The following is a 27839-nucleotide window of genomic DNA, read 5'->3' as shown; positions in this document are numbered from 1 at the left end:
TCTGCAGCAGGGGTTCCCAAAGCGTGGGTCAGGACCTCCACGGGGCGCGAGACACAAATGGACGATTGTATGTCCTCTAGAATGTTAGTAGTACATTTTTACCCATTATAGTAATTTCAAGAAAGACCTAGAAAATAGAAAATGTTATGAGTTTTCTGCCTTTCTTTGTTGCCAGATGACTCCTAAGTTTAGGGTTAGTGAACAGTTAATTATCAAAAGCATCAGTAGCAGCAGGTTAATTCATAAAGGAGAAGGAAACACAGCCACCTGCTCATATAAGTAGCCCAATTTTCTGCAGACCAGCCAAATGAAGCCACATTAAATCCCTTTGAGGGACAGTGGGGGTCGCGAGTCTTTGGCACCTCTATTTTGGGGGTCCTGGGCTGAAAGGTTTGGGAACCCCTGCTCTACAGCAGGCAAAGTCTAAACAAAATTAAAATCAGACATTAGGAAAACAAACACACGAGACCCAAACAATGGTTCAACCCAGGCAACCCAAGAACCCAAAAATAAGAACTGAGACCAAAGGGACCAAGAAAGTAAGACAATTAGAAATAAGAAAGGAAAGAAAGAATGAAAAGTAAAAAGGAATAAATCATTAAAAGAGGGGTTAAAGCAATATGGTGAAATAAAAGCAAAAAAATATATTAAATAATAATAATAAAAAATATTACATAAATAAATACAAATATTTAACAAATAATGTAGTTTTCTTAATTTTAAGAATATGCAGATAAAAGTAGTAAAATAAATAAATCAAGATGAATAAAAGCTATAAAGGCAATAAAGGAGATATTAGGAGAGTAAAACAATTAAAGGAAAATAAAATGGGATATAAGTAAAATGATGATAAAGGCAGTAAGAAGACGAAATAACAATAATAACATGACAAATGCGCAGAATACTAGAGAGAGAAAGCAATTGATTAGTATTACATTGATATACTGGAAGACTTTTGCCGTCAAGTCGTTGTATCTGGTAAAAAAAAAAAAAGGTAAAACATGTATGTATGTAAAAAAAAAAGCGCACCACTTTCATTGTCACACATGCGAACAAACACGCACAGCATACTGCATCAGTATTGACTGCTTCTTGGTGGTGAGTGCAGCAAACAGTGCTGTTAAAGTGTGTTTGTGCTTTTTCTGTGTTTGTTCTGTAGAGACAGTGATTCTCTGCACTGAAGCACTCTCCTTGAGGTGTGTCTTATCTGTTTGTGTGCATGATCCATAGCTTTTATCAGTGACGCCAATCATGAGTACTCTTCATTACTGGAGGAAGATGGAGTCAGTCACACTTGACTTGTTTTTATCTAGGAGCAAATGCCCTCTTTTCTATTATCATATCTCACTTGCTTTGACAGATGTCTGGATGCTGATATTTTGGCATACAGAGTGGACTTGGACCAGAGAATTTATTAGGAAATAAATATATTGTTGGAACGGCATAAATACAGCCTGAATTGAATTTCCTGGCAAATCCATTAAAACATTCTAGGCACCCCAAAAAGATGTTAATGACTCCAATAAGAGTTATAGTTGTAATTACATGTGTTTCAAACCAATTGTGTTCCTGTAGGGGCTTTGCTAGCTAATTATGGATTCCACCAACAGGGAGGCAACAGTAATTATTTCCTTGATTGAGGTCGAAACCCTTGCATTTAATCCTGAGGTCTATCCTGCACTCCCCACACATAAAGAGTAAACATCAGTGAGCAACTTCTCTGCATCCTATTCAATTTCACAGCTGTCAGTCTTTAACAAATGACGTCCACATCCGTATGTTTGTAATGTTTAAGCCTGGTAGTCTTATGTTTTAGTTCTAAAACATTAAGTCTCAGTCTGGTTTCAGATTCCCCTTGGTATCAACAGCTGGCACTGAAAGGAAAATATCTGAAGGGAGTTATGCAATAGGATCAATGTTAAGAAATATATGAAATATAGCCTTACAGACTACTGAGTGCTTACGCTCTGAAATAGAACTTTCATTCATTCCTTGGTGGTTGACGCTGCAGATTTCTTGAGCAGTAATCGAAGGCGTAATCATTCTTCCAAGCAAAATTATGGTGGCTTTTGGGATGGAGATGCAATTATTTGTTGGTACAATTCATTTTCAGCCCTGCTGTTAATAACAGTCACTTGTGTCACGACAGGTGAAAGCCCCAAGCTGCCATAAACCCTCAGAGACTCAACCCCACTCCTTTGTTACACATCACTGGGTTTCATTGTGGAGGGAGGCGGTTTAACACCTCAGGTGGAGAAGAGGAGCCAAGTTCAGCTTGAAATGAGCAGCGGAGTCAAGCCAAAAAACGGTCAGTTTCTGTGCAGCTGTCTGAGTTTTGCACATTATTTTGGCAGGGAGCCCACTAACCCACAGTCAGCATTTTTTCACACCTAGAACCTCCACCAACATTTTCTATATCTAGTTGTTGGTGAAGAAAGGAAAAGTACAACTTAATAAGACAGTCATAAAAAACAAGTGCGCTGAAATGTCAATACAACTTAATGTATATGCAAATTAATGTAACTGCTGCTAAGTTCCTATGTCTCTTCATTGGGAAATAGAGTTTGTTATATGGCACTGTCTTGGGATGGATAATACATTTATACTGATTGGAAAACAATTTCTGCATTTATACCAGCCATCATTCTCTCCAAATCTTCAAACGGTGCAAATAAAAACACCTCTCAACACCTTGTAGGTTATAAAAGCTGTTTCTTTCTTATTACAGTATTTTTTAAGACCTCTCATGTTCATTGAAAAGGGATGAAGTTAAAGAGTTATTCAATAAGTTTACATTGGTACAAATCAATTTGTTCATTTGTTTTATTAGGAACCCTCTTCATCTTGTTGCATGGCTCTTAGGAAACAAACACAAATTTCAATGGAGGATGATTTGTCTTTGAATTCTTGTTGAGATTTACTGATAAAAAACAACAACTTAAGTCTGAGACAACACACTTTTCACCATTGAAGCAGGTTTGTGTTTTTGTTTTGCTTCATGCATCCAATGCATTTTTTTTTTAGAATGCTTATATTTATTTAATTTCCATTTCCATACTATTATTTTCCCTTCTTTGAAACTTCTTGTCACTACACTTAATAATGATAAAAAAAACATCTTGGGGTGTATTTAAGCAATAAGTGTCTACTGGTATCAGATGAACCCCTATATCTTCATTACAATTTTTTTGAAATTGGGAAACTGCGTATTTCAAATAAATTCTCCCAAATGTTCTGACAGAAAAAGTGTTCGCTTCACTTCATTGGTCCCATGTTCATGCAGCAGCCACAGGAAAATATATAATCCATTCATACCAAATCCAGGTTTGGAAGGTTTTAATGTGGGCCAAGTTAAGCATGACCTTCTCTGTCATCAAGGTAATCACTGCGTCCTGGCCACTAGAGGAAGCTTGTGAAACCTGGACAGCAAGTGGGTACAGCGATATCAATGACAGACAGGCCTCACAACGGCTGCATGTTCCTTTGGGTGCCTTATCTCAGCCACACCGAGGGCTCTGTCTATGTATCCTATTCATTCATCACTATCAGACCTCACACAGGTTCAACACCCACATTCACATGTTTGCAGCGAGCTGAAGCTAACGTCACCTCTGGAAGAGGGAGCTGAATTTCAAGTGTAACTTCAAGACTGTAAAAGTAGGATTTCACTTTGAATATTGCTTTTAAAAGAAACAGAGTCACCGCCTTTTCAGGCACATATAGGCCTTGCCTTCTCACCAAGTCTGTATTTACACAACCAGTTTGGCACCATGTCAGAGGGAACCCATCCAGCTTTTTTGAATCAACAGCCATTTTAATGATTTTAATGGTCACCTGACCAAGTCTGATATAAAATATTAAAAATAATGTGCTACGACTTCAATTTCATTTCTCTATCTGAGGAAAGTTGGCTGGACTGTGTTAGCAGCAAGGCAGTATAGGAATTGGTACAAAGCAGCTATTAGTATCAACCATTTAAGCAACTTGTCCACTAAAGAGTGGGCTGAATCCAGGACCTGTGGTAGAAGTCGGAAGTTTCCTAGTACCCAGGATCAACAGGGTACAGAAAAGAGAGATTTAAAAAGTCCCTTGTTGGCTGCTCATTTGTAATGTGACAACAGGTAACCACATCTGTGACGTCAGTGAAACATCAGAAAATCCCATCTCAAAACTGAGATATGTCACATCTGAAAGTCAGCTCTCTGCTGATCACATAAATGAACAGTTTTCCGTATAAGATTATACCTTTCTTTACAAGTTTTTCTTACATCTGAACACAGCAAGTAAGGTTTAATTCATCCATGTCTTTACATAGAAAGCAATTATTTTACTCATTGTTACCTAACAAAGCCACTGCACACACTTTACAAGGATGAATCCTGAACAGTGGGTTTGCTGCGCTCCTTTATTGTCCAGAAAACAAACTTAAAGAGTTTTAGAAATACTTTTTGAAAGGAGACACTTTGTACCTCAACACTGATACTTACAATAAATGTAACTATAAAATTAAAAAAGCAGCGTATAGTGTACTTCTTAAAAACATATCAAACCTTTAAAGTAAAGTTTCAGATTTCATAAATGATTTAAACATCAGTAGTTTAGAGTATTGTTACTTTTGGTCTTTTCTATTTGCATTCTGCAAAAATAAGACTAAGGCTGCAGGGGTAAATCTGTATATCAGGTAAAATCTTCAATATTGTCAAAGTAAAAGCTTCTTCTTCTAAGAACAATCTACACTGTCATTCAGAGCAGCAATCTCAAATGATTAATTTGAAGGTTCCTTGAACAGGAGGCACTGGATCAAACACATTTCTCAGTGCAGAATAATAAAGTTGATCTTTACCTGAATCTCATTTTGAAACCTTGCGTTGTAAACCTTGCTAACCTTGAGTATTCACTTTCTATCACTTTAACTCTTCAGTAATCCATTGTTTTAGTATTCCAGTAAATGGTCTGACTCAGCTTCTCTCAGTTGAAATCATTCACACTGCTTTTGATACCTTTTCTGAGATTCCTTATGAGCTGAGCTCATACTAATGAAAACAGTGAGCTGAAACCAAGCAGTAAAGTTTCTAGACTTTTTGTGGTATGGCTTTTGTTGACATGTCCTTGGGTAAGACCTGAATTGGGCAGACCAGCTCCTTTTTTCCATCACTGCTGTGTGAATGTGTATGTGTCCTGATGAAGAGCTGAATCCTGGAGTGGTTTGTCCATTAAGAAGAAAAAGCCTGATGTAGGTTCAGCCCACTCGTTACATTTCATGCTAAAATTATCCTCATCATCCTAAATAAACACAACATGTATCATAGGACGTGACCTACTCAGAAAGCTCTCAGGACCTTCAATCAGGTCTTGTTTTCTGTCTCCAAATTTCCTGTATGACTCATGTCAACATCCAGTCAGCAGTCCCGGGCTGGCTCCTTTTTCTCTCGATTATCTGTCCTACTCTACATTGTTCAGTCTTTCATTCATAAGAGGAATAAAGTCTCTTATTCAGGTGTGTCATAACCACCATCAGACCAGGATTCTTTTTCTCTGTTCCTGACAGAACAACCTGAACATTCCATGATCATCTTCATGGTAGTGCTTTTCTTTGTTGAGCACAGCTTACATTTTTTCAGTTCAATCCATCTCGAGGCGTTCCTGTCTACCTGACCTTGGCAGCAGGTCAGTGTTGAGGTTGAGGGTTTTATGGACACCTTAGACATCGAGACTCTGGATCAATCTTTCATTGGGTGATGCATATTTTTAGTGCCCCATTAGTCGGCTCAATGAAGACGAAACTGGTGGCGTAGGCAAGGGCTCCTACGTCATTGCAGGCCATGTTTTGTGTGTCTGTTTGGGGTTTGTGCGTAACGGAATGGGGGAATCCACCCTCTCTCTTGCTCTCCTCTATGATGCGAATGGTGATATACAGGAGGAGGGAGGGGGGAGAGATCTGGAGGGTTGAGCCAGGAGGGAAGGGGTGTGCCATTATAAGAAGCCTCAGAGGAGGCATGCATTCAGTTGTTGAAACCCTTAGCCTAAGGATACGAGCTGAGCCACCAAACTCTCCTGATCCACAGGGAAAGGACTCTGAGAGAATATCTTTACGTCACAGACACAGGTAAGGAAGAACTCAAGTTTGACTTTTTCATATGAGTGTGAGTCTACCTGTGTGTGGGATGTAGGAAAAAAAGATAGGAGCAGAGAGAAGACACTTGTTCAGGGATGAGGAAACAGTTAATTAGGAAAGCACTTGTTGTTTCTTGTATGCACAAACCAGTGGGTAATAGATCCTAGGAGAATACTGCTGCATGTGGAAAACCTCTGAGAAGATTCTCCCTTTATCTTCCTTTTATTTCGAGTCTGACGGTCGTGATTTATCTGCTTCTGGATCTGTGGTTTTTGATTCTGACCTCAGGTGACTCTAGAGTAATCACTTTTTCCCCAATTACCTTGTTTATCTCTGTGTGGCTCCAAAGGTACCACAGCCACAGTCAGCAGTGCTCACATTGCACCTGATTACTACTTAATTAACTAGAGAGAAAGTCCCAGAACGTGCAGGAAAGCAGTTACTTACTCAGCTGCACTTTATATTGGGTGAGGAGTAGCTGACTTTAATGTAACACAAGAAGGGTTTTATATTGTAAAATATAATGTATGAAATTTAATGATATCTCATAGATATAAGACAGCTGATACTATTAAAGCTGGTGTAATAATGCTTTAAGGAAACATTCAACAGCTTATTATTATATTTGGGCTGAGTGTATTTATTTAGTTCGTTTAGTAGATTCCTCATGTTGTGCTCCTTTGATTGACCATGGAGTATTGAATGTCAAGTTAAACACATCACACAGACGCTTCAAAGAAACATTGACAAAAGCTGTTTTATTCCACCTAAAGCAGCCTCAGTGTCAACCAGAAACAAGGGAGAGAAACGCTGGAGAAGGGAATCAGTTGAGCGCTGTTATTATGCTAAGCACATGATAATGATGATTTTGATGATAATGGTAATGAATGTGCATAATCTTTTCCCATTATCAGTAAAGAGGATACTCGCATAGACAGGGGAGAAAATGGGTGGTTAATGTGCCATTCACAGATAAATTACTCCAGACTGGGGAAATGTTTTAGGAAGAATAGAATGTGTTATAGGACGGTGCCAAAAGTGTTTTAAAGATGCTTTAAATAAACCCCACAAATGGGATTTATTTTAAATTCATTAATGAAAAATAAGTGGTCAGAATAAGACATTTTTTGTTATTAAAATGTCTTTATCTTTATTCATCATGTGTAAAAATGTTCTACATTTTAGATTAAGCCACTGTTGTGTCATGAAGGAAAAATATTTAAGAGTTATTATACTCACAGACTTTTTTTAAGTACCTTAAATATCATATGTGATTTTTTGATATAGGTCTCTTTATCAACAGAGAAGGGGCCATAAAATTAATCCTTTTTTGTATCTGGTCCACTATATCTCTAAAATAAGATCATCACGTCATCTACAAAGAATGTCACAATTTGATTTGATTCTACATTATTTATTTATTTATTTTTTAAAGAAAAAAGAACGATACATTTTTTGCTATTGCATCATAGAGCAGTGTCCGTCTAATAAGCTAGAACAATACTCTTAACGCTGCTGTTGATGTTATTGATGTTATTGGTTACACCATTAACAGGATTTTTTGGCTCCACTGTCAATACTCATACATCTCATACTGTTATAAATATCCAAACCAATGACAGGATCAGAAACTGGTTTACTAAGGGTTAAGAAAAGCAATGTGTCCCGATATTCCCATATCGGCTGCTCTCCGATGTTCAAGTATTTTGCGCCTCATCACATTCTCCAGCGTCACTGTCCTCACCTTGATAAAAGTGGGGAGCTTGTCTGGCTGTGCTAGATTGCATTCCTCTGGCTCTGTGTCCAATGGATTAGTGCAGGTGTCAATGCAGCTTAACAGCAACCAGATCAACGATGACACCATGTCAGCTGACGAACACTCTGCAGATTTTCAGCTGTACAGGGTCGTGCTGATGGCATTTAACACTGCAGGACAAAGTGTATCATAAAGGGTGTGATGTCCCTCTTGTGTTAAAGCCTTTGTTTTTCCCAAAGAGCTAATTTAGCTCCAAGAATTGACATTTGATGTTCATGATGGGTTGAGCTTTTCTTTTTCTTTTTCCAGTATGAAACGTTTATGTGAGAGGATATCTCTAGGACCAAACAACCCGAACTCTCTGTTTCTGTGGGAAGTAGCATTGAAATGTCAGAATTCAACTGAATGCACTTTTTCTTTAATCTCCACCATTGTCCAACCATTTCTTTTTCGAAGCCTCTCTCACAGACTCTCTCACTCGATGACAGTTTATAAGAGAGTAAATGTGTCTGCACTGTGATCTGCTCTCTCTCTCAGTGTGCTCTCATCCAAGTTGTACTGCACTTGCAAAATATGAGTTTTTGGGCTATTAACACAGTTTTATGAAGACTAAATGAGATAATTGTTGGGTGTGATTTCTCCCCCTTGAAGGACGTAGGCTATCTGATGCTGGGAATGATTGCAAAGAAGATGTCATCCACTTGAGTGTACGCCCTCAGGCACAAATGTGTTTCAAATTAAAAGAAACCCTACGAGTACAATTGATGGAAACAATAGTAATGATATGCTCAATTGATCTGATATCATGGTGCCTCGAACACACAGAGTATGAATATCAGGACAATCACATCTCAAACTAATATTTGCACTAATGTGTATGTGACTGTTATAGCCTTTGCGGGATACGATGAAGATAAAAAAGACTGTTTGCTCTACACGCTACACAAGATAAGACTTCCTAAAGGCATATCAGGGCTAATGATTCTCTCAGTAGATATGATAACAGTATGACCAAGAAAATCTCTGAGATGGAAGAGATAAAAAGTTTCTCTTTTCAATATTAATGCCCTTCTTTTTAATCTTCATAATCTGCCGGAATTTAGCTTATTATACAGTTTGATGTTAAGCTCAATGCCATTTACTCTTGGTCTTTATCCCATCCACAAAACTAGAGTCAATGTTTGTGGGACAATAACCAGATTTAAATACAACAAAGAAGGTAAAAGGTATACTCATAAATCTGGAACAGCTGGGGCCAACATGTCTGAATTATATGAGACAATTTAGGATTCCCTCTGTGATGAGGGGCACAACAGCAAGTGTAGCTTTACTTGGCATTAAACCCTCCACAGTTTGTCTGCGGCCTTTCTGGTTGGATCTGAATAGCTGTGTGAGAGAGTATCCTGTGGCTGTCTTTGAATCCTCCTCAATCTTAAGGTTTTTGGAGGAGTGACTGATTATTTGTATTTTTACAGTACAGGGTTCACATTTGGTGACATTGTGGTTTTCTGTAGGTGTGAGTTTTGAGTTGGTTAAGGTAAAAATAAAGCATGTATCTGAAAAATAATATAATAAAGACTCCCCAGGGCTTCTGAAATTATCTAATTGACTCTTTCTGAAATGCTTTTAGTTAGGTTGTTTGGAAGTATTTGCCGGTGTCCAGTTTCCTCTGTAGATGTTTTCTCATTAATGACACAAAATGAAAAAGTATTTTGCCTTCTTAATAGAAATATTAAGTCGTGAAAAATCTTTTTTTGAAAAATTGGTACACTTGATTTCAAAGCAGACACATTGAGAGCCCTAAGAAGTGTCTCAAGGTATCCTCAAATAAGATATGACAACCTTTGATGGCTCAAGAAGTGGAACCCAGAGCTGGAAAAACCAATCTGAAATCCCTTAAGCACCAGTCATTGCTGCCTGTTAAGCTCTTTGCTCTGGGTTCATGGTAATAACTGACGGAGACTCAGCATTTTCATTAGCTCAGGTGTTCTGACAACTGGATGTTGGCAGCTGGACATCCAGATAAAAATGCGCAGAGAACTATAAAACCAGACGTAGAGGAAATTAATCCTACTGAAAACATCATGACCAAGAAGTGGTTTGGGATCTAGTTGAGGACAGCGTTACAGGTAACTATTACTGTGCCAATGTATAGTCTGCAAGACTTAATGGTATTCAGGATTCATGTAACTTTTCAAACATGATTAATTTGAGGTACATCCCTCTTTGCCACAAATTATTTGTATCAAAAGTTGGAACTAACGCAGGTTAGATTTATTTTTCCTTGTGTGATCGTTCTACCAATCTTTTCATTTCACAACTGTTGATGAGATGCAAAGAGTTGCAGCCAATCCCAGCACACATTTAGCTTTGGGTATGGTACACAAAGGTCAGGTCTTCAGCCTGTGACAATATATTGATAAGCAAAGTAATGTTCAGGGATAAGAACTCCTGACAGAAGTAAAAAAAAAAAGGATCAGAGTTAAATGAGCGTCCAGTCACCAATGCATATACATAGTAAACTTAGCAACCAATCGGGGTTTACTTTTCAAACCACAAACGTGTGCTGCTTAAGTTGTTAGCCAATACATTAACACATTGTAATGTAACAAATAATGTAACCTCCATCTTTTCTGATTGCCTCTGATAGTCTGTTGACCATAGAGCTTAAGTTGATGATTGTGAGGGTTCACCAACAGCCCAGTCCACAGGTGGTAATGAGAACTTTCAACAACTTTTTAAAAAATGGAAATAAAAACTTTTATCTTAGTGCTGTGCTTTAATAAAATCATTAACAAAGAAATGATTTATAGTCTATAATCCACAATGTCAACATTTTTCACTATTACTGCTTACAGAAATCAGAAATTCACAATCAGATCTCTCTTGAAAAAAGGTTTCAATATTAATGGAACTGCCTGGTTAAATGAAGGTTATAAAACAAGTAAAAAGTTATCCTTATAAAAGTCCGGGAAACATGTTTCTGTTGATTTTTGAAACAATAATTCTTCAACCCCCATTTAAAGGTGCAGTGTGTCATAATTAAGGGCATGTTGAACAGGTAGAAATGGAATATGAGATTCAAAGTATGATTAAATTAGTGTATATTAACCTGAATATGAAAGTCATTTAGTTTTTGTCAACTCAGAATGAGCCTTTCATATCTACACAGGCAGTCAGTCCATTTTTATGGCAGCCACTACCTTGCATTGCTATGTTTCTACAGATGCAATGAAGGGACAAACCAGTAGCACACACGTTTTTGTACTGAGTGACCATGCAAAATGCAACGACTTACTGATAGACATTTTTGATGGTATAAACTTGACAAACTAAGATCACTCTTATGCATCTTAGGGGCTTCTTGTATTTGAAAGCCATTGTTTATTCACCCACAAGAGGGGTGAGCACCCAGAATCTTACTGCTAAATATTCCTGTCTAACACTGTCCCTTTAATGAGGGTGTTGAGTGCGATCTTTGAGGCCACTGTATTAAACTTGAACAAGCAAATCAAGCGCGTTTAGTAAAAAACATCAGAACCAGATTAGAAAAACAATGAATTCTGAGTCTGTATTGTGAAGCCCCTCACAGTTTTTTCTTCTGCCACCATTCACTTTCATATTAAACCCAACTTTCTTACTCAATTATCTCAAAGCACACTTTCAACAATCAATTAGAAAGAGTAAGGGGATAAAACACTCGTGATTCTCCTCAGGTTATAAAGAATTAATCAAGTATCATTAATGGCCCATGAGATGTAATAGGTAGAACCAGAATTCTAGTCATTTACGTCCTATTAAGTGTCATCCTCATGTCATCCATCTTTGGTGGCTCCTTGCTTTAGCTGGGCTCTAATGAGTTAAGATCTTCAAACAACCTCAAAGAAACTGAAAACCTCTGCAACATGTCATTGAAGATATATAATCGTATCTGTAATTCACTGATGTGGAAATAAAGAGGAAACACTGGGGGATGAGTGGAGGGAGACAAAACAAGAATGGAGCAACAAGAGGAGGGAAGTGGATGCATGAGAGGGAGCAAAAAGAAACAGAGACAGAGAAGGACCCCTGGGTTATCTATGCATTAGCAGACTCCTTTCTCAGCTTCATGCAGACACTAATGGATGAGATAGAGTGAGTCAGAGCTTTGTCAGCGATGGACACGGAGCTTTTCTTCTCCTCAACTCACATTCATGACACCTTGGCCCCTTCCCCATCCTTCATTAGAGTCGCTAATGCTAATTTATCTCTCTGTTAGCGATATATATATATATATATATATATATATATATATATATACATATATATAGCCAGTAACTTTGTATATGGTGCACAGACCAATCGGACCCTGCTCTTATTCAGTAACTTACTGGCTTTTGCAAAACACATGAAAAAGTCTTTCTTATTGACTGAACAAAGTTGGGTTAGCGGTGGATGGGGTGCAGGGGGGTACTTATCGTTCTTCTATTTATTTCATTATAAAGAAAGACCTTGGCTTTGTATCCTTTCTTTCACTTGAAGTTACACACACACACACACACACACACACACACACACACACACACACACACACACACACACACACACACACACACACACACACAACAGTCATACGGTCGTACACTGCTCTTTTATATTTTAGACTCAGGATGTATTCGGGAAACAAGAACCAGATGTATGAGACAGCGTGTCGTATGTGAAAGTTCTGATTTTTTCCTCTTTGATTGAAAGGAAAAGAACATTTGAACGGTTTTCAGGGTCTTGGTTAACTCTAATGGAGCCACAAACAGTAGGCTACATTTGTTTTGGATAGAAGTGGGTAAAAGCATTCATTTGTGAGAGACGGAAAGACTCATTCAAAGGAAGAGGGACATCAGGCTCCTCACTATAATCCATTTTCTTTTTCCTTTTCGTTCATGCATCACTTCAAGGGGCAAGGTTGTTTATCTTTGCGGACGATGAAGATCTATTTTTGAATGAAACTTCCTGTAATAAGTTCACAGGGTCTTGGTTGAAATCCTTTTTGGCGCCCTGTAAGAGGCCTTGTGTGAATGGTTTAAGATGTCACACATGTGAAAAGCACAAGTTTGAAGTTATAGAGATGTGGAGGGGGTGGGACGCTCTTTGGCTCCTGGTTGTTGTGAGCAAGATGACAGACCTGTTTGGATGGAAAGTTTGAGAAGGCATGAGTGTAACTTTTAGAAATGCTAGCCCGAAGGGACAACTGGTTACCTACCACACTGATTTTAGTCCAACATTTTCATGTTACATTTATGAACTTTAGTTTGCTTGTCCAGTGGTACAAAGCGTCTTATTATTGTATTTGTTTATTGCAATATTTCCCCGTTTACACCACAGTCTCTGTAATCTAACTACAGTCTTATTACAAATGATTATTTCACACCTAATAAATGGTCATTTTACAATTTTTGTCAAAATGGATGTTAACTAAGTTGGTCAGTCATTGTCTGACGGAACAACTGAGATATCAGCATTCACGTCCAAAGCCAGGGGCCATGCAGCAAGCATTCATTACTCGTTGTAATTGGTGACTCACAAATAAATCAAAGCCAAAGGGAGGAAGCTCTGGCAGTATCAGACAAGTGCTTTTCATTTGTACTTTTCAAGAACCAAGCTATGCTCAATACTTGAGCTAAATTCTTCCACCCTTGATTTTATGGCAGGTAAAACCTCACCAAAGCTTTTCTACTCTTGAGGAAACATTGGTCAATTAAAGGAGCACTCCAGCAATTTAGTACCGCACTTCTTAGTTGGTGACTCACAAAAGACGTATTAAAAGAGAATCAACAAAACTGAAGCAGAGGCAGAGATATTCAGACTTTTACGTCCCACTGGAGCAAGAAAAAAATAAATCCTACACTTCTGATAATGCAACCAAATGTCAACTTTTATTAAAATCTCCTATCCCTGTAAAACCATCTCCTGTTAGTATAGAACTCCCCTTTTAAGGTAACAAGCCAAGGTTACATCAACCTTGGTGACATCATCACGTCTTCTTTTTTCATTTCAAAACTTTGAAACTCCCCCATTTCTTCCAAGTTTCTAGATCTGCTTCCTATAATGATTGAACATATTTGAATCTGAAAAATAAAAGGAATTAATTGAGTTTTACAATGTGCAGATTTCAGAACATCATCTAAGATTGACAAGTTTTAATTATTTTGAGTGGATAATGAGTGGGTCTGAATTTAGCTTTATGTTCTGCTAATTACAAATAACTTGACTGTCTTTCTTTTTTTTAAAGTCATGTTTTTGGACATTTTGCCTTTGTTGGATGGGAAAGCTGGAGAGAGCCTAGCTGTGTGTTAATTAGCATGCAGATTATAACACATTCATATGTAAATTAACATGTTAATGTTGTGATTTTGCTTTATTTCAGTGCATTAGTTATATTATCATTATGTAAAGTGTATAATTAGGCTTTCATTTGTAGAAGAGCAACTCAAAATATTTCACTTATTCCGTAGAGGGATAAAGGCACAATTATTTTAAAGAAAGCAGCAAGGCTTTAGAAAAAAAGTGTGGCTCAATGGATTGTTCTTATTAGATGGTCATTTCACTGTTTGGTTGTTCTGTTTGTCTTTTGGTTGACAGCAGAGGCAGAGTAGGAGAAAGAGCAGGATGGAGACAGGGAGAGGGAGAGAGAGAATCATAATGTCAAGACAGCCTCTGTTGCCGCAATAACTACAATGAAATTGAAAACAACTCTGATTTTACATAAGAAAACAGAGCAATGATGTACTGTTATCAATATGGATCCTCCCCCAACCTCTTCTATTTGCTTTTCCATCATACTGTGTGTAATTTTCTAGTTGATTATATGTTTGTGGATGAATGTCCGTGCAAGAAGGAGAGAAGGGGGAGGATGGAGAGAGAGAGGACAGAGAGAGAGAGAGGACAAAGAGGGAATACGAGGTGCAAGAACCAGGTGAGAAAGTGCCAAGGCAGCTTCTGGTTTGCCCTTAGTCACTGCAGTGAAATCCACAGTGATTTACAAGAACTAGGCAGTACATTACCAAATAATCAAACATGCATTCTTCTCAAATCCCTTTAAGTTTATTTCAGATCATTGTGCTTTTTGTTAGTTTGTTTATCATTTTTAAGTAAAACAGTATAATTGTGATTGACATCGGTTGTTCAGTGCCTGAAAGTTCATTCTTAGTCATGCAAAAAAACGTATTTTCATATGAAATATCTCATGTAACCTCGTAAAAATGGTGTATGTAGGTAAATGTTTCTTGTTCAGTGAAGTGAGAGGGTTATTTATTCCTGCAAGGAACACTATATGTTACAAACTCTTTAAAAGCTGAGCTCCTATTCAGATCTGATTCTAAATGGGTCTACTGTAAACACAACATTCAATCTGCATGGGTGGTGTTGTTATTTTCTGGATCACATCATGATTTAAGATTAAGGCATTGTGACACTGCTGACAGGGGGCCCTTGTGTGTCCATGCATGATTGTTGTGGGCTCGGCCCGGTGAGAGTCTAGGGTTTTTTTCTCCCTGTGTGAGTGTGATGTATCAGTGGAGAGTATAGAGTTAAGTGTGTGAATAGATAAACAATGTGGAAGTGCAGCCACTCGAAGCCATACTATGTCAACAAGTTGACCGATACAAATCATTATAACCACAGCTCTCTTCCGTCCAATATAAACACCTCCAAGCTGCAGATTGATGACATTGTAGCCCATTAACACTTAATATCCTTGTCAATTGTTTCGCACTAACAAGAATGGCTTCTATTCAAAAGAGAGAAGGCAGCAGGCGATGTCTTGATAACATATTCTCTGAGTCTTTAGAAGCTGCTCTCCTGCCCATTCAACCAAAACCACATGCAGCGAATCTTTGTTAAACAAATCTGCAGGTTAATTAAAATTAATTCACAAATGCAGCCAAGAGCAAGATTTTGGAGAAAAAAAACTAATTTATTTGAAGATTTTAAGCAGCCTTCAAGACAAAGAAGGTTTTCTCTCAGATACTTTTAAATTAAAAAGTTTCCCTTTTAAGAGTTTCACTATCCCTCACCTTCATGCTGTGTGCCCTTTAAACAAAAGGAGAAAAAACAAAACCACTTATTATTTGGCTAAAAGCTGAAACCACAATATTTGGATGATTCTGAGTGTGTGGAGGCAACCAAACCAACATTCACTGATTATAATAACAGATTATGACACACATTGCACGACTTTATTCATCAGAGTTATTCAAGACTGATGAGACAAAAAGCTCATGATGAACCCAAGAGCCAGTTCATATTAAAAAAACGGTGAAAGCTTCATCCATGTGATGCTGGAGTGTATCCAGGGCTGACACCATCACGTTCGCTGTGCTGGTTTACTCATTTGTTTAACTAACTAAGTACGGGCCAATTGAGAGAAAACATAAAAACACCAGAGTAGCTTTGTCAGCATGCTGGCAAATGATCATTATACAAAACATTTCAGCAAGGGAAACAAACATGTTGCTTTAATGATTTCCCATAGAGCTATTTATGTATTTTCAAAAGGGCCCGAGTCACACACGACCTGTTTCATCTGCTATTGACTAAGAGTGGTAATGTGTTTAAGTGGACATGGTCACACTGCCGCAATTTTTACTTATTTATTTTCACTTCAGTGCGCCCATCAATACAACACCCAGTCTGTGAGATGTTAATGATTTTCATTCATTTTCATGATGTCTTCACTGCTAGACAGTGTTCCTGCAACTTTATCATTTCCTCACTATTTTAAGCTAACATATCAATCAATCAATCTTTATCTGTATAGCACCAAATCAGACAAATGTTATCCCAAGACTCTTTACAAACAGAGCAGGTCTAGACTGTACTCTGTTATATTACTAATGAAGACCCAACATCAAGACAGGATAAGACAACTGTGGAATCACTATGAGAGAAAATTTATTTTGAGGCTTGTGAGCACATTTAACCGATATAACTTATGACAAGTATATCACATCTTCATTAATTTGCATCTTAACTTTGCAGTTATCTTGGAAATCGGCCCTTAAATGCCAAAGCTCTTACATTTCAATTTAGAATCGATCATCTTTAGTTTTTATTTCACCCTTCATATGAAACTATGTCCTCTGAATAGAAGATTCAACACCTGCATTTATGCCTTTAATGATATGTATAGTATTTGTTTTACTATTGAAATTGGAAACAATTGAAATTGATCAAACCACAAAATCACAACAAAAGGAAAATCTCAACATATCCACAGATGTTCCTTTATTTTGAATAGCTAAAATGTTACTCTTAGTTAGTTAGAATTCTTCAGCTGAAATGTGTTCTTTGAGGGTTCAACAGGTATTACTGTATAGTACAACTCTGTTAAATGTAGGCATTTTGTGTATAAAGAGGTAATGCTCTATGTTTTTATAAGATACAATTTCCCAAAAATATCTTCAAACATGTGATTTCACTCTTTTCTAATAGAAACAAAGTCTTGATGAGCGAGTGTGTTTACATATCTTGGCGTAGTTTTAGTGAATCTAATTTCTTAATTTAAAGAAACATTAAGAAAATGCTAAAAAAAAACATCAAATACAATCTGGTAAACTTTAGACACATAAGAAACTGTCTCTTAGTGGATGCAGCCAAGGCCTTTATGCATGCTATGATTCTTTCCCATATGTCATACTGTATCATAATGAAATCTTGATATTGCTGCTTGTATTGTTTGTGTGTGTGTGTGTGTGTGTGTGTGTGTGTGTGTGTGTGTGTGTGTTTTTGTGTGTGGATGGGTGGGTGGGTGCGTGTGTGTGTATGACTATCGTTCATACTGGAATTTGATGTATCGTGATGACTGTTGACCTTTAGTTGTCCTTTAGTTGTCCGGAGTCCATTACATAGGAATAACTCAACAGGATGTAATGGACAACCAAACCCCCTTACAATAGTGCAATTCAAAAGGATATGTATATATCATTTTTCCTAGTTGCAGATAGTAAAAAGGGTAAAATAACAATTTTCTTGAGTTCAGAGAGTGAGGACAAAATGAAGGAAAGAAGTCATTGATTCATTTTAGGCGTTGTCTTTGATTATAAAGCTGTTTGTGGTGGGGCAGAGGCAATCTGTGATGTTGTGAGTGGATCTTTTGTTATCTCTGTTATTGAATGATATATCAGTGAGTGACAATAGATTGGTGTCAGGGAGTGGAGGTCAAATAACAAATACAGTGCACCTGATCACAGATAGCAGCTAGTGTCAGAGACAGACTCAACCCTGCCGTTATCTTCTTTCAGCCTACACACACTTTATATGGCATAAAAAAATAACATGGTTTAAATGTACATGTATTTTTGAACATGCAAATGCTCCCCATATTTAAACCAACCATCTGAATATATTCAGGTCTCGGTTCTCTACAAAGCGGCTCCTGTGAACCACGAGGACCCTGTTAGTTTCAGACAAAGACAAACTCATACAAATCTCAGAAACCAGCTGAACAAGCTCCATCAGTAAGCAGCGTACTTTCTGCACACTGTAAGAATATAAATGTCCTCACTTGTTGCCCCGGGTTTTGTTCTCTCTTCATCTAAATCACCTGGTATTGGCTGAACACTCACCTGCTCACACTGTGACTGAAGGCTAAAGTCAATCTAATGATCCCTGTGATTTAAGAATAACACAAGGTTTCTTTACTTTGTCTGCTTTCTCTCTGTAGGCCCAGACCTCAAAGGCTTTATTTCTTAGGTCCTCCATCTGTTGACCCTTGTTGTAGAACCATCTCTTTGACCTGCTGGGCTCTCGTTGGACTCCTCCTGTCTGGCTGTGCTGAGCGATGAAGATCCCTCTGTGGTTCCTGGTGGTGCTGCTGGCAAGTCTCTTCACCCCTGGACGCAGTGACTGCCAGGGGGACTGTGTGGCATGCGGTCTGCTTTTGCAGCAGCAGCAGCAGCAAGCCTTCAACACCATGGTGAGCATGTATGTGTGTCTGCGTGAGTCACAGTTGATAAGAGCAACCAAATCATGCTTATCAACACAGTAGTGTGTTAGTGTTGGTACAGCTGCCCCAGGCCTTCAGCACCCTGATAAAGGAGTGTTTGTGGGATTGATTGTCTTACAATGTTTTCAATCACAACAGCAGCTTCTGGAAAAGTGTTCAGTTTGACAGTTGTGTGCACTTTGTTTATCCCTTCATAAACCACTTATATGGAGAAGACTTTTAATTACCAGTTGCCAAGAAAATATTTTTGTTGTCTTCTCGATTTAACATTACACACAAAATAATTAGTAAAAAACTTTTGTCTGGTAAAATGTATGAATCCTTTCATGAAATCAGAGAAACAAAGTTGTGAGCATGAATACACTTTTCTCAGAGAAATTAATTAATTCACCTTAACCTCTTGACTCTGTACTTTCTGACCATGGCACATAATGTGGTGAAATTATATTATATTATATTAACTAACAAAGGTGTTTCAGGTTTTTTTTTATGGGGCACTGTTTGTTAAGTTGTTCACACTGAAAATAACATTAACATTTCTTCACATTTAGCCCCAGAACATCATAAAAATGTGGCGTGAATTTTTTTAAAGTCACTATCTTTTACATAATTAGAGCAATATTTGTATTCATTTTCACATTTATTTTGTCATGACCAATACATTTGAGATAAACTGATTTATATATAGCATTTAGATTTAACATTTCACAGATTTATGTTTAGCATTTAGATTTAATGTTGAACAATTAGATTTAAATTTCATATTTATATTTAATATCTTTAAGTTATATATTTTTGGCTTTTACGCTTTCTTTAGAGAAGAGAGGACAGTGGATAGAGCAGGAAACTGGGAGAGAGTGGGGGAATGACATGCGGGAAGGGAGAAACGACACAAGGCTGCCAGCTAATTCAACCATTTGGCTAAATCTGCACCCTTAGATTGGACATTATACAATTAGATTTACACTTGGCATTTAGATTTAAAGCTGATTTTATCCAAAATATATGTGTCACGACAAAAAAAAATGTGAAAATGATCCAAAATATTTCTCTAAATGTGAATAAAAAAGCGACTTTTAAAAATTCACACCACCTTTTTTAAATGTTTCAGAGCTAAATGTGGAGAAATGTGAATGTTATTTTCAAGATGCACAACTTTAAAAAGGGTGCACCATAGTTTTTTTCCAGAGAAGAAATTAAAATAATTTAGCATATCAGGTGACTGGGTTGTGTAGAGTAGAAGTTTGGTGTGAGGGCAACAAACACAAGGATTTTCACATTTGATATTACCACATAATATTCTGATGTAAGTAATATACCTAATGACCCAAATCACAGTCTTTTCTAAATTTAAAAAACAAGTTTGAAGCCTTGTAATCCAAGCCTCTATGCTTTGGTATAGCTGGGCTGGCTGCAGATGCATGTAGGTGTATGTTTTTGTTTATTTCCATGAAAGCTCTCAACACCCCTACATTTATTCAGAGACAGTGAACGATCTCCCACAAAACCATGGACAACAGACTGCAGTACAGATCTAAACGCAGGCGGCAAACAGATTAATACCACAGTTTAAAACAACATTAAAGCATCATTTTGATTTTCTCAAAGCTAGCATTAGTAGGAAAGCTTCTAGGCTAAGAATTATGTGTCTTACATCGAGGTTATTTGAAAGACTAAAAACTAGACTTGAGACATGCATGTGCTTGAAAAAGAGATTTTTATTTTTTTTCTCAATGTGACTTCCTGGTTAAATAAAGGTTATATAAAAATGTAATTAATAATATTGGAAAATCCCTCAACATAATATAACATAATTTCTCTATTAAAAACTGTTGATTAGTTTATGACAGACGATTGCTGGTCTTCTGTCTGAAAATATTTTGAATATGCTGGTAAAAAAAATCTCTGGACTCATGGATTATTTGCATGAGTAACTATCTCAAGCTTCTGCTCGAGGCTTCATCACTGACATGAAGACTCCCGCCTCTGCACCGAGAGGATGCGATAGCTCCTTTAACTCAAACCAAAACTTCAGTGAAGCACAATCTCATTCCCAAACAGTGAGAGACATGACAGCAGGTATAAAAATAGTCTGTGGGCGTCCATGAATAGCTGTAGGATGGCTAATTTAGCTGATAATGATGCAGGGAAAGACAGCTGGGACCTTTTTGGGAGTTGTAATGGAACTCTGTAATTGACTGCTGCTCAGTATCATCAGCCAGGGCTTACATCGGTGACTGACACATTTTATCAGCTCCTCATTGTGTTAGCGGCTTTCCCATTGAGCCACAGATGGAATCCGCTGAGCAATTCCATTGTTTCCCGCTCCAGACTGAAAGAGTGCGAGCAGGCTGAAGGTGTGTTTCCTTTATGTCAAGAACCACTGATTTATCAGCGCACACACCTTCACTCTCATTCACAAATACACCCACATACCCATACAGCAAACATATCATCCCTTCCACTGACTTCATATTCATGTGGAGTGGCAATTTCAAAGGAAAATGCCAGCCTTTGTTTACATTTGTGCTAATTATCTGTGCCACAGATATTATTAACATAATCCCAAGCAGTCTCTTCATATTATCTTCTGTATTTATATATATATATATATATATATATATATATATATATATATATATATATATATATATATATATATATATATAAGTAGTATTAGTAATTAGGCATTACCAAGTTCCATCAAGACTTGAATTTAAATATTCTCATTACACTTATGTGCAAAAGCAGACGGATTATTACACGGATTTACTCATCCTACAAATTAATTTAAGTGTAATTTCACATAGAAAGTAGAAGTATATTGAAATCAGTGGTGGACAAAGCACACAGCTTCATTACTTGAGTCAAAGTATAGATCCTCCTGGTCAAATATTACTCCAATACAAGTGAAAGTTGCTCTGTCAAATTATTACTTGAGTTAAAGTCCTGAGTACTTGCTTTTAAAAATACTTAAGTATTCAAAGTACAATACATAAGTCAAGAATACATAGGAGTACATTCAGTTACATTGTGTTTATTTAGAAACCATTACTTGAAACCTCTAAAAACTATACCATGGAATAAAAACAGCAACTAAGTTACTCCAAACACAGACAACTTAGTTTGAAATATTCATCTGGAATGAAACAAATGTTACATAGCTCAGCACGCTTTCTCAGGTTGGACAGTGAATGTTTGTTTGTTTGGGCAGAGTGGGAAACAAGGTGAACATTTCAAACGATACGTATCATTCTTCATTTCAAAAACCTCTAACACGGGCTGAAGATATGAACATGGGTGGTCAGATGGAGAATTATAGCCATCATTACCACCTCTAAATGAACTGCCTGATCTGAGTGAAATCTGCTCTGTGTTTGCTCCACGTTCAGCCGTGGACGATACTTGCACGATATACAGGTACGACTAAACCACTGAGACAAACAGAACTACACAAACACATTTTACTGTCTTAGAGATCAGATTCCAGAAAAGAGCAGGAAATTCATGAGCTGACTTCAAAGCTAAAGTAGTGAGTAACTAGAGCACTGAAAGAAATGTGGTGGAGTTAAAAGTACAATAATTGTCTTCTGAATGTAGTGGAGTAAAAGTAATAAGTATCCTCAAAAAATAATACTCAAGTAAAGTACAGATACTCAAAACATGTACAGTACTCAAGTACATTTACTCTGTTACTGTCCACCACTGATTGAAATACAGTTAAAGAGGTGTTATGCTTTTTCATATTTTCGAGCAAATATTAGGTTGAAATGTTGCATGACAATTCTAAACATGGGCATAGTTTCAATTTGTGAGGTAAGTGTGTTGATTGTGACTCTCTTGAAAGGGCATATTAATGTAACACTATCCAAACAGAAACGTCCTGCTCCATTCAAATCAAATGGCCATATTTCATAATTGGTCATTTTTGAATGAGAAACACAACTTTGTAGCATGATGACAGTGGAGGAGGCTTCTAGAGTGTGGGGTTCTGGTGTGCTGCGGGGTCACAAGCTAAAACGAAATGTTTCAGATACAAGCTAAAATTGGGGTTTACAAAGACACCAATCTGAGAGACGAAGACTGGAAATGAGCAGAAAGTCCTCTCTTTGAGCGTTTAACCTCATAGTGCTAAGAGTCCTAATAAGGAAAGAGCTAGAAGTGAATGTAAAGGAAGATGTAAATATCAGGTTTAAAGTAATTCGAGTTATATAAAAAATGTATGCAGCATGATCCGAACCAAACAGATGTAGCAGAATAGGACTTACTGTTTCAAATACACCAACCAGAGCCTCCATCATTGGGTTTTAGGGTATTAAAATTGCTCAAGTGGTTCTCATACCACTCTGGTTGGCATGCATCTTTTCACTTTTACAGTAACATGTTTAGCAAAGTCACCTCCAGTTAAAGCTATGCATCCATCCATCCATCCATCCATCCATCCATCCATCCATCCATCCATCCATCCAGTATCCTTATCACTCAGGGTCACTGGAGCACTGGAGCCAGTCTAAATACTCTATTTTTTATTATGGTACATACAAAATTAAAGATGGAAAAACACATTTTAGTGGAACAATGAAGGGATGTTAACATGTTATCCCTTCACACTGTGGGTATTTAAAGCAAGATTGCCAATTTCAAGACTGCCACTACCTTAGTCCAGTCTTCCAGTTTCTGGATTGGCTGTTCGGCCACGTAAACCTAGTTTGGAATTATACCAAGGGTTAGCTAGTATTCAGGGTAACTTCTGCAAATCCCTGCTCTGTCAACAACATCACGCCAAGTATTGTGGTTTCATGGCAGGGAATTTGATAAAGACACCTCTTTTTTTTTAAAAGTTGTGTTTTGAGTAAATTTAGCCTTTATTTGATAGGAAAGCTGGAGAGAGACAGGAAATGTGGGGAGCAGAGAGTGGGGGAAGAAATGCAGCAATTGGTAGAGGCCGGGAGTCGAACCTGCGACTCCTACAACACGCGCTTAAACCCCTAGGCCAATTGCACCTCAATAAAGACTCTTAGTAAACTCTCCAGCAGACTTGATGGGTCTTCTTTAAATTAACACCTCTAGAAAATAGTGAAGAGGACAAACTCCAGCTGAAGATAAAAGAGAGTTAATCTTTATTTGTAGTATCGACCTACACCTTATTGAAGATGTGATTGTGATGATTTGAATGTGCTCACTGCACACACACAACACTAACATTCATACACTAAATTCAAATTCAGAATTGTATTTATTTGTTTGTTTTACATTTTTTCATTACCTGCTTAGAACACACCAATCAAAGGAAATGAGCACACAACAATGTTTGAACAGAGATTGTATGAATGTGATAAGAGAACCAGAAAAACGGACTAACATGCCCGCAGCAAGAGTTGAACAAGGGATTTATGCCCCGTTTGAACTCTAACACAACATTAAAGAGCCAGACTAAAGCCTTTGAAGACACGGAGGAATCTTTAAACCTTTTATCCTCAAGTATATACATGGACAACTTTGTGTGCACACTGTCTCTCTCTCTTTCTCCCCTTTTCCCTGTTTACTCTCACTCTCTCCTCCCTCTCTCTCCTCTTACTCTATCTTTCTCTCTCTGTCTGTCTCTAGCTCTCACTCTCCCTTTCTCTTACTCACTCTCTCTATCTCACACACACACATTCACACACTTGCGTGCACACACTCCCACACACACACACACACACACACACATATCTGCTCTCACTCATAAACTCCTTTAGATAGCTCCATTGATCTGACGTGGAGAATCCCCTGGTGTGCTCATTTCATTTACGATGGATAATTAATTTCCGTTGATAGATTCACAGCGGAACTCCCTTTTCTCTCGTTCCTTTGATGTGGGCAGGTTTTCTGATAACAGTGCAATTTATCTCATTTGAGTGGGATTTGACGAGTAAATAGGATTTGCTTTTTACCTCAGAGTGAAATTGAAGGCTCGTGACTGTAAAAAAAACAGGAGAAAATACAGATTTGATGCATACATCTCTACGGCCCAATAGCAGGAGCTAATTTTCCAACATATTTATACTGTCTGAAGGAAAACTGATGCACAGAGGTTTAATACATTAAAGGTAAAAATGATAAATTCAGGCTTATTTAGAGGGCAGTGAGTACAGATAACACCATTAAACATCCTCCGATGATCAAACTGCACTTGAAATGGTTTTCAGAGTTTATACTTGCCTTGAGGTTACACTACGACTGTATCAAGGTATGGGGCATGACTCAGCTGTGATACATGAGGGATGACAGGAAGGTCATTAAACCGGCACAGAGTCACTGATTCAGCACTGAACAAGTTCATTCTACTTCAAAAGTTAGATTTGAAAACACTTCATCATTTTCTCTCCAAATGATTCTTTCTGGAAGTTAAAGAGTGAGTCTGAAAAACACCATTTTGTCAGCAAAGGGCATAATTTACCCACTGTCCTTCAAACTAATTTGTAATTTCATCCAATTTGGTGCTGTCAATCACTTTGCGGAAGTGGACGTCAAATGCACGGAATGATGGACATCCAAATTAGCACTTACCCTAACTTTCCATATACACTGAAATATAGCAGTGACAAGGATTCCCATGGCACATGAGCCATCCAATCAAGAGACTGCATCCAGCAAACGTAGTAACACTTGTGATATTTGAACTTAATTGGCCCACGTATGAGAGGAATAAGTCAATTTTGAAAAACTTACCACACTTCCTGATTCATCTTCCTTCATTTCTGCCTAAAAATACAGAGTCCCACCTCCAGGCAAGCTTTAAACCTTACCTACCTTTGATTCTTGAGTGTTGAAGGGTAAGGTGACACCTATGGGTGACACACACAGTAAGGAAGTTATGCAGTTCAAGCTAATGATTTTATCGGATCATTAAAAGTGAAATACACAAGTCATGTTTCAAGAATTGGTGGAGACCGAAACATGACTTAAGCTCTTATTGGGCTTAGATTCCTCAGAAGGACGAAATTGTTTGTCAAAGACTCTGCTTGTTAATGTTACTCTGTTTCTGCTGGATGTCTTATCTATGTCTTTTAATAAGCACACAGCAGCAAACAAACACATATTTTGCTTTTTATGTCTATTTATAAAATTTTTCTGTTCATTTACTTCTATTTAATGTTATAAATGCAACGTGCCGAGTTTATTCTGAATCTGATTTTTGGTTTTGACATGTGTATAGAGAGTGGAAGTTGTGTTGTGACTGTAGTTACCTGTCTACACTGTGAATGTTGTATAATTTACAAATGACAAAAGCCTTTTGGTCTTGTCTTGCATTCACAGACTCTCTAGCCTTGCTTACTGTGAGTGCCTGTCCTTGACATTGCTACCATGGCTTATTATGTGCTTCTATAGGCCTTTATTGAGTGCCTGTTGGGATTTAACTCAAATGAATTGCCAACGTCTTTCATTGTGTTGCCATAATGAGGGACCAGAATGCTTAGCAGCCTAGTTAAAGAGCGGGTAAATCTATGCATGAGGTCTGAAATTGCTTCTCGGATGTTAAACCTGGTTGACACCTAAATCTATTTACATAAACAAAGACTAACAGCTTACCTAAACACAAATGACAGGTCTTCGACCAGAATTCTGAACTTTGGTCAACAAAAAAGTTGGTTAAATCATTGTTATGTAACCTTAACTTATAGAGACAGTCATCTCACCATCGGAAGGTTAAGAGTTGGATCCCAGATCCCGCGGTCCACATGCCGAAGTGTTCTTGGGCAAGAGCTCTAACCCTGAACTGGCCCCAGTGGCTGTTCCAGTGGTGTCTGTGTGATTGGGATTAGTTAATACTGATGGCGCTCTACACAGCAGCTTCTGTCATCAGTGTATGAATGTGGTGTGAATGTGACATGTACTGTAAAAGCAGCCTGAGTGGTCCAAAGACTACAAGAGTTATATTAACACAGTCCATTGCTCTTTCTTCTCCCTCTGCAGGTTTGTTTGTTGGAGTGTGAGGAACGTGTCTCCTCTTCTTTCACATTGAAGGTGTGCAGACAAGCCGTAAAACTATCACACCGCCCTACAAATTCTGAGGGAGGTGATATGTTCAAGAGAACAGGAGGGGGACTGGAGCTCACCTCTGTCGACCTGAACTCAGACAGCGAGCTGCTGCAATCTGCAGTCGCAGAGCACTTCCAGGAGGGGGATCAGGATGAGGCACCCTTTGAGCAGCGCAGTGTCCAGTATGACTCATCACTGCTAGAATCCTCTGAGGAGGGGGAGGGCCTGCAGGGTTTGGATCTCAGTCTGGTCGACGAAGAGAGGCAGGCAAGGGAGGAGAGGAATGTGGGGAGTGACAGCCTGCTAGAAGCAAACGAGGATGTCGACTCAGAGGCCATCACCTTATCCAAACGCTTTGGTGGCTTTCAGAGGGGCCGCCATGGATACAGGAAGCTTATTGGCTCACCCATGAGGCCCCTACAAAAGCGCTATGGTGGGTTCATAGGTGTCCGGAAATCCGCCCGCAAATGGAACAATCAGAAAAGGGTGAACCAGCTGCTCAGGCAGTACCTGGGCATGAGAAGCAGCCGCAGCGGCAGATTCAACAACATCCCTGTAAATCGGGTTTGGAGGCAAAACAAACTGTAATGTAATTAGTCTTGATCTCCCAGAATCCTCCCCTCGTTACCTCAACCAGTCATGTTTTCAACAACTCACTCCATTTTTAAGTCACCTTTGTCATCAGAAGAAAAGACTCTGCCATCTTATCGCACTTGCTCTTTGTGGAATGTTTTGACCGTAATGTTCATATTAAGCATATTTACATGCCAGTCTTTGAAATAAAAGAATTAGAGAAGTGCAATTGAATATTTTTTGTGTTGGTGTAATAAAAGGGGCCAAATGAGATTGCTGAACTTGTTCATCGCACGTTTTTCCTGCAGAGATGACACCTTCGAGTTTGACTGTCATGCATGTGTGGATGGGACTGAAGACATGGCTTCAGTAGATTTTTGCACTCTGTAGTTTGC

At 38.1% G+C, this 27839-nt stretch overlaps 1 protein-coding gene across 1 annotated transcript in view; it reads left to right on the top strand.

The window, feature by feature from the left end:
* Positions 1-27717, top strand: part of pnocb (prepronociceptin b) — a 29341-nt gene extending 1624 nt beyond the window's left edge. The window contains exons 2-4 of the mRNA XM_034699111.1: positions 2150-2308; positions 18568-18819; positions 26806-27717. Of these exons, the coding sequence (XP_034555002.1) occupies positions 18685-18819; positions 26806-27459 (789 nt within the window). The 5' untranslated portion in view covers positions 2150-2308; positions 18568-18684 and the 3' untranslated portion in view covers positions 27460-27717. The remainder of the gene's footprint in view (positions 1-2149; positions 2309-18567; positions 18820-26805) is intronic.
* The last annotated feature ends 122 nt before the right edge of the window (positions 27718-27839 follow it).

The sequence above is a fragment of the Notolabrus celidotus genome, chromosome 13 (assembly GCF_009762535.1).
Source record: "Notolabrus celidotus isolate fNotCel1 chromosome 13, fNotCel1.pri, whole genome shotgun sequence".
Taxonomy (NCBI): domain Eukaryota; kingdom Metazoa; phylum Chordata; class Actinopteri; order Labriformes; family Labridae; genus Notolabrus; species Notolabrus celidotus.
Note: the sequence above shows the minus strand (reverse complement) of the source record. Positions and strands in the feature narration are given on the sequence as shown.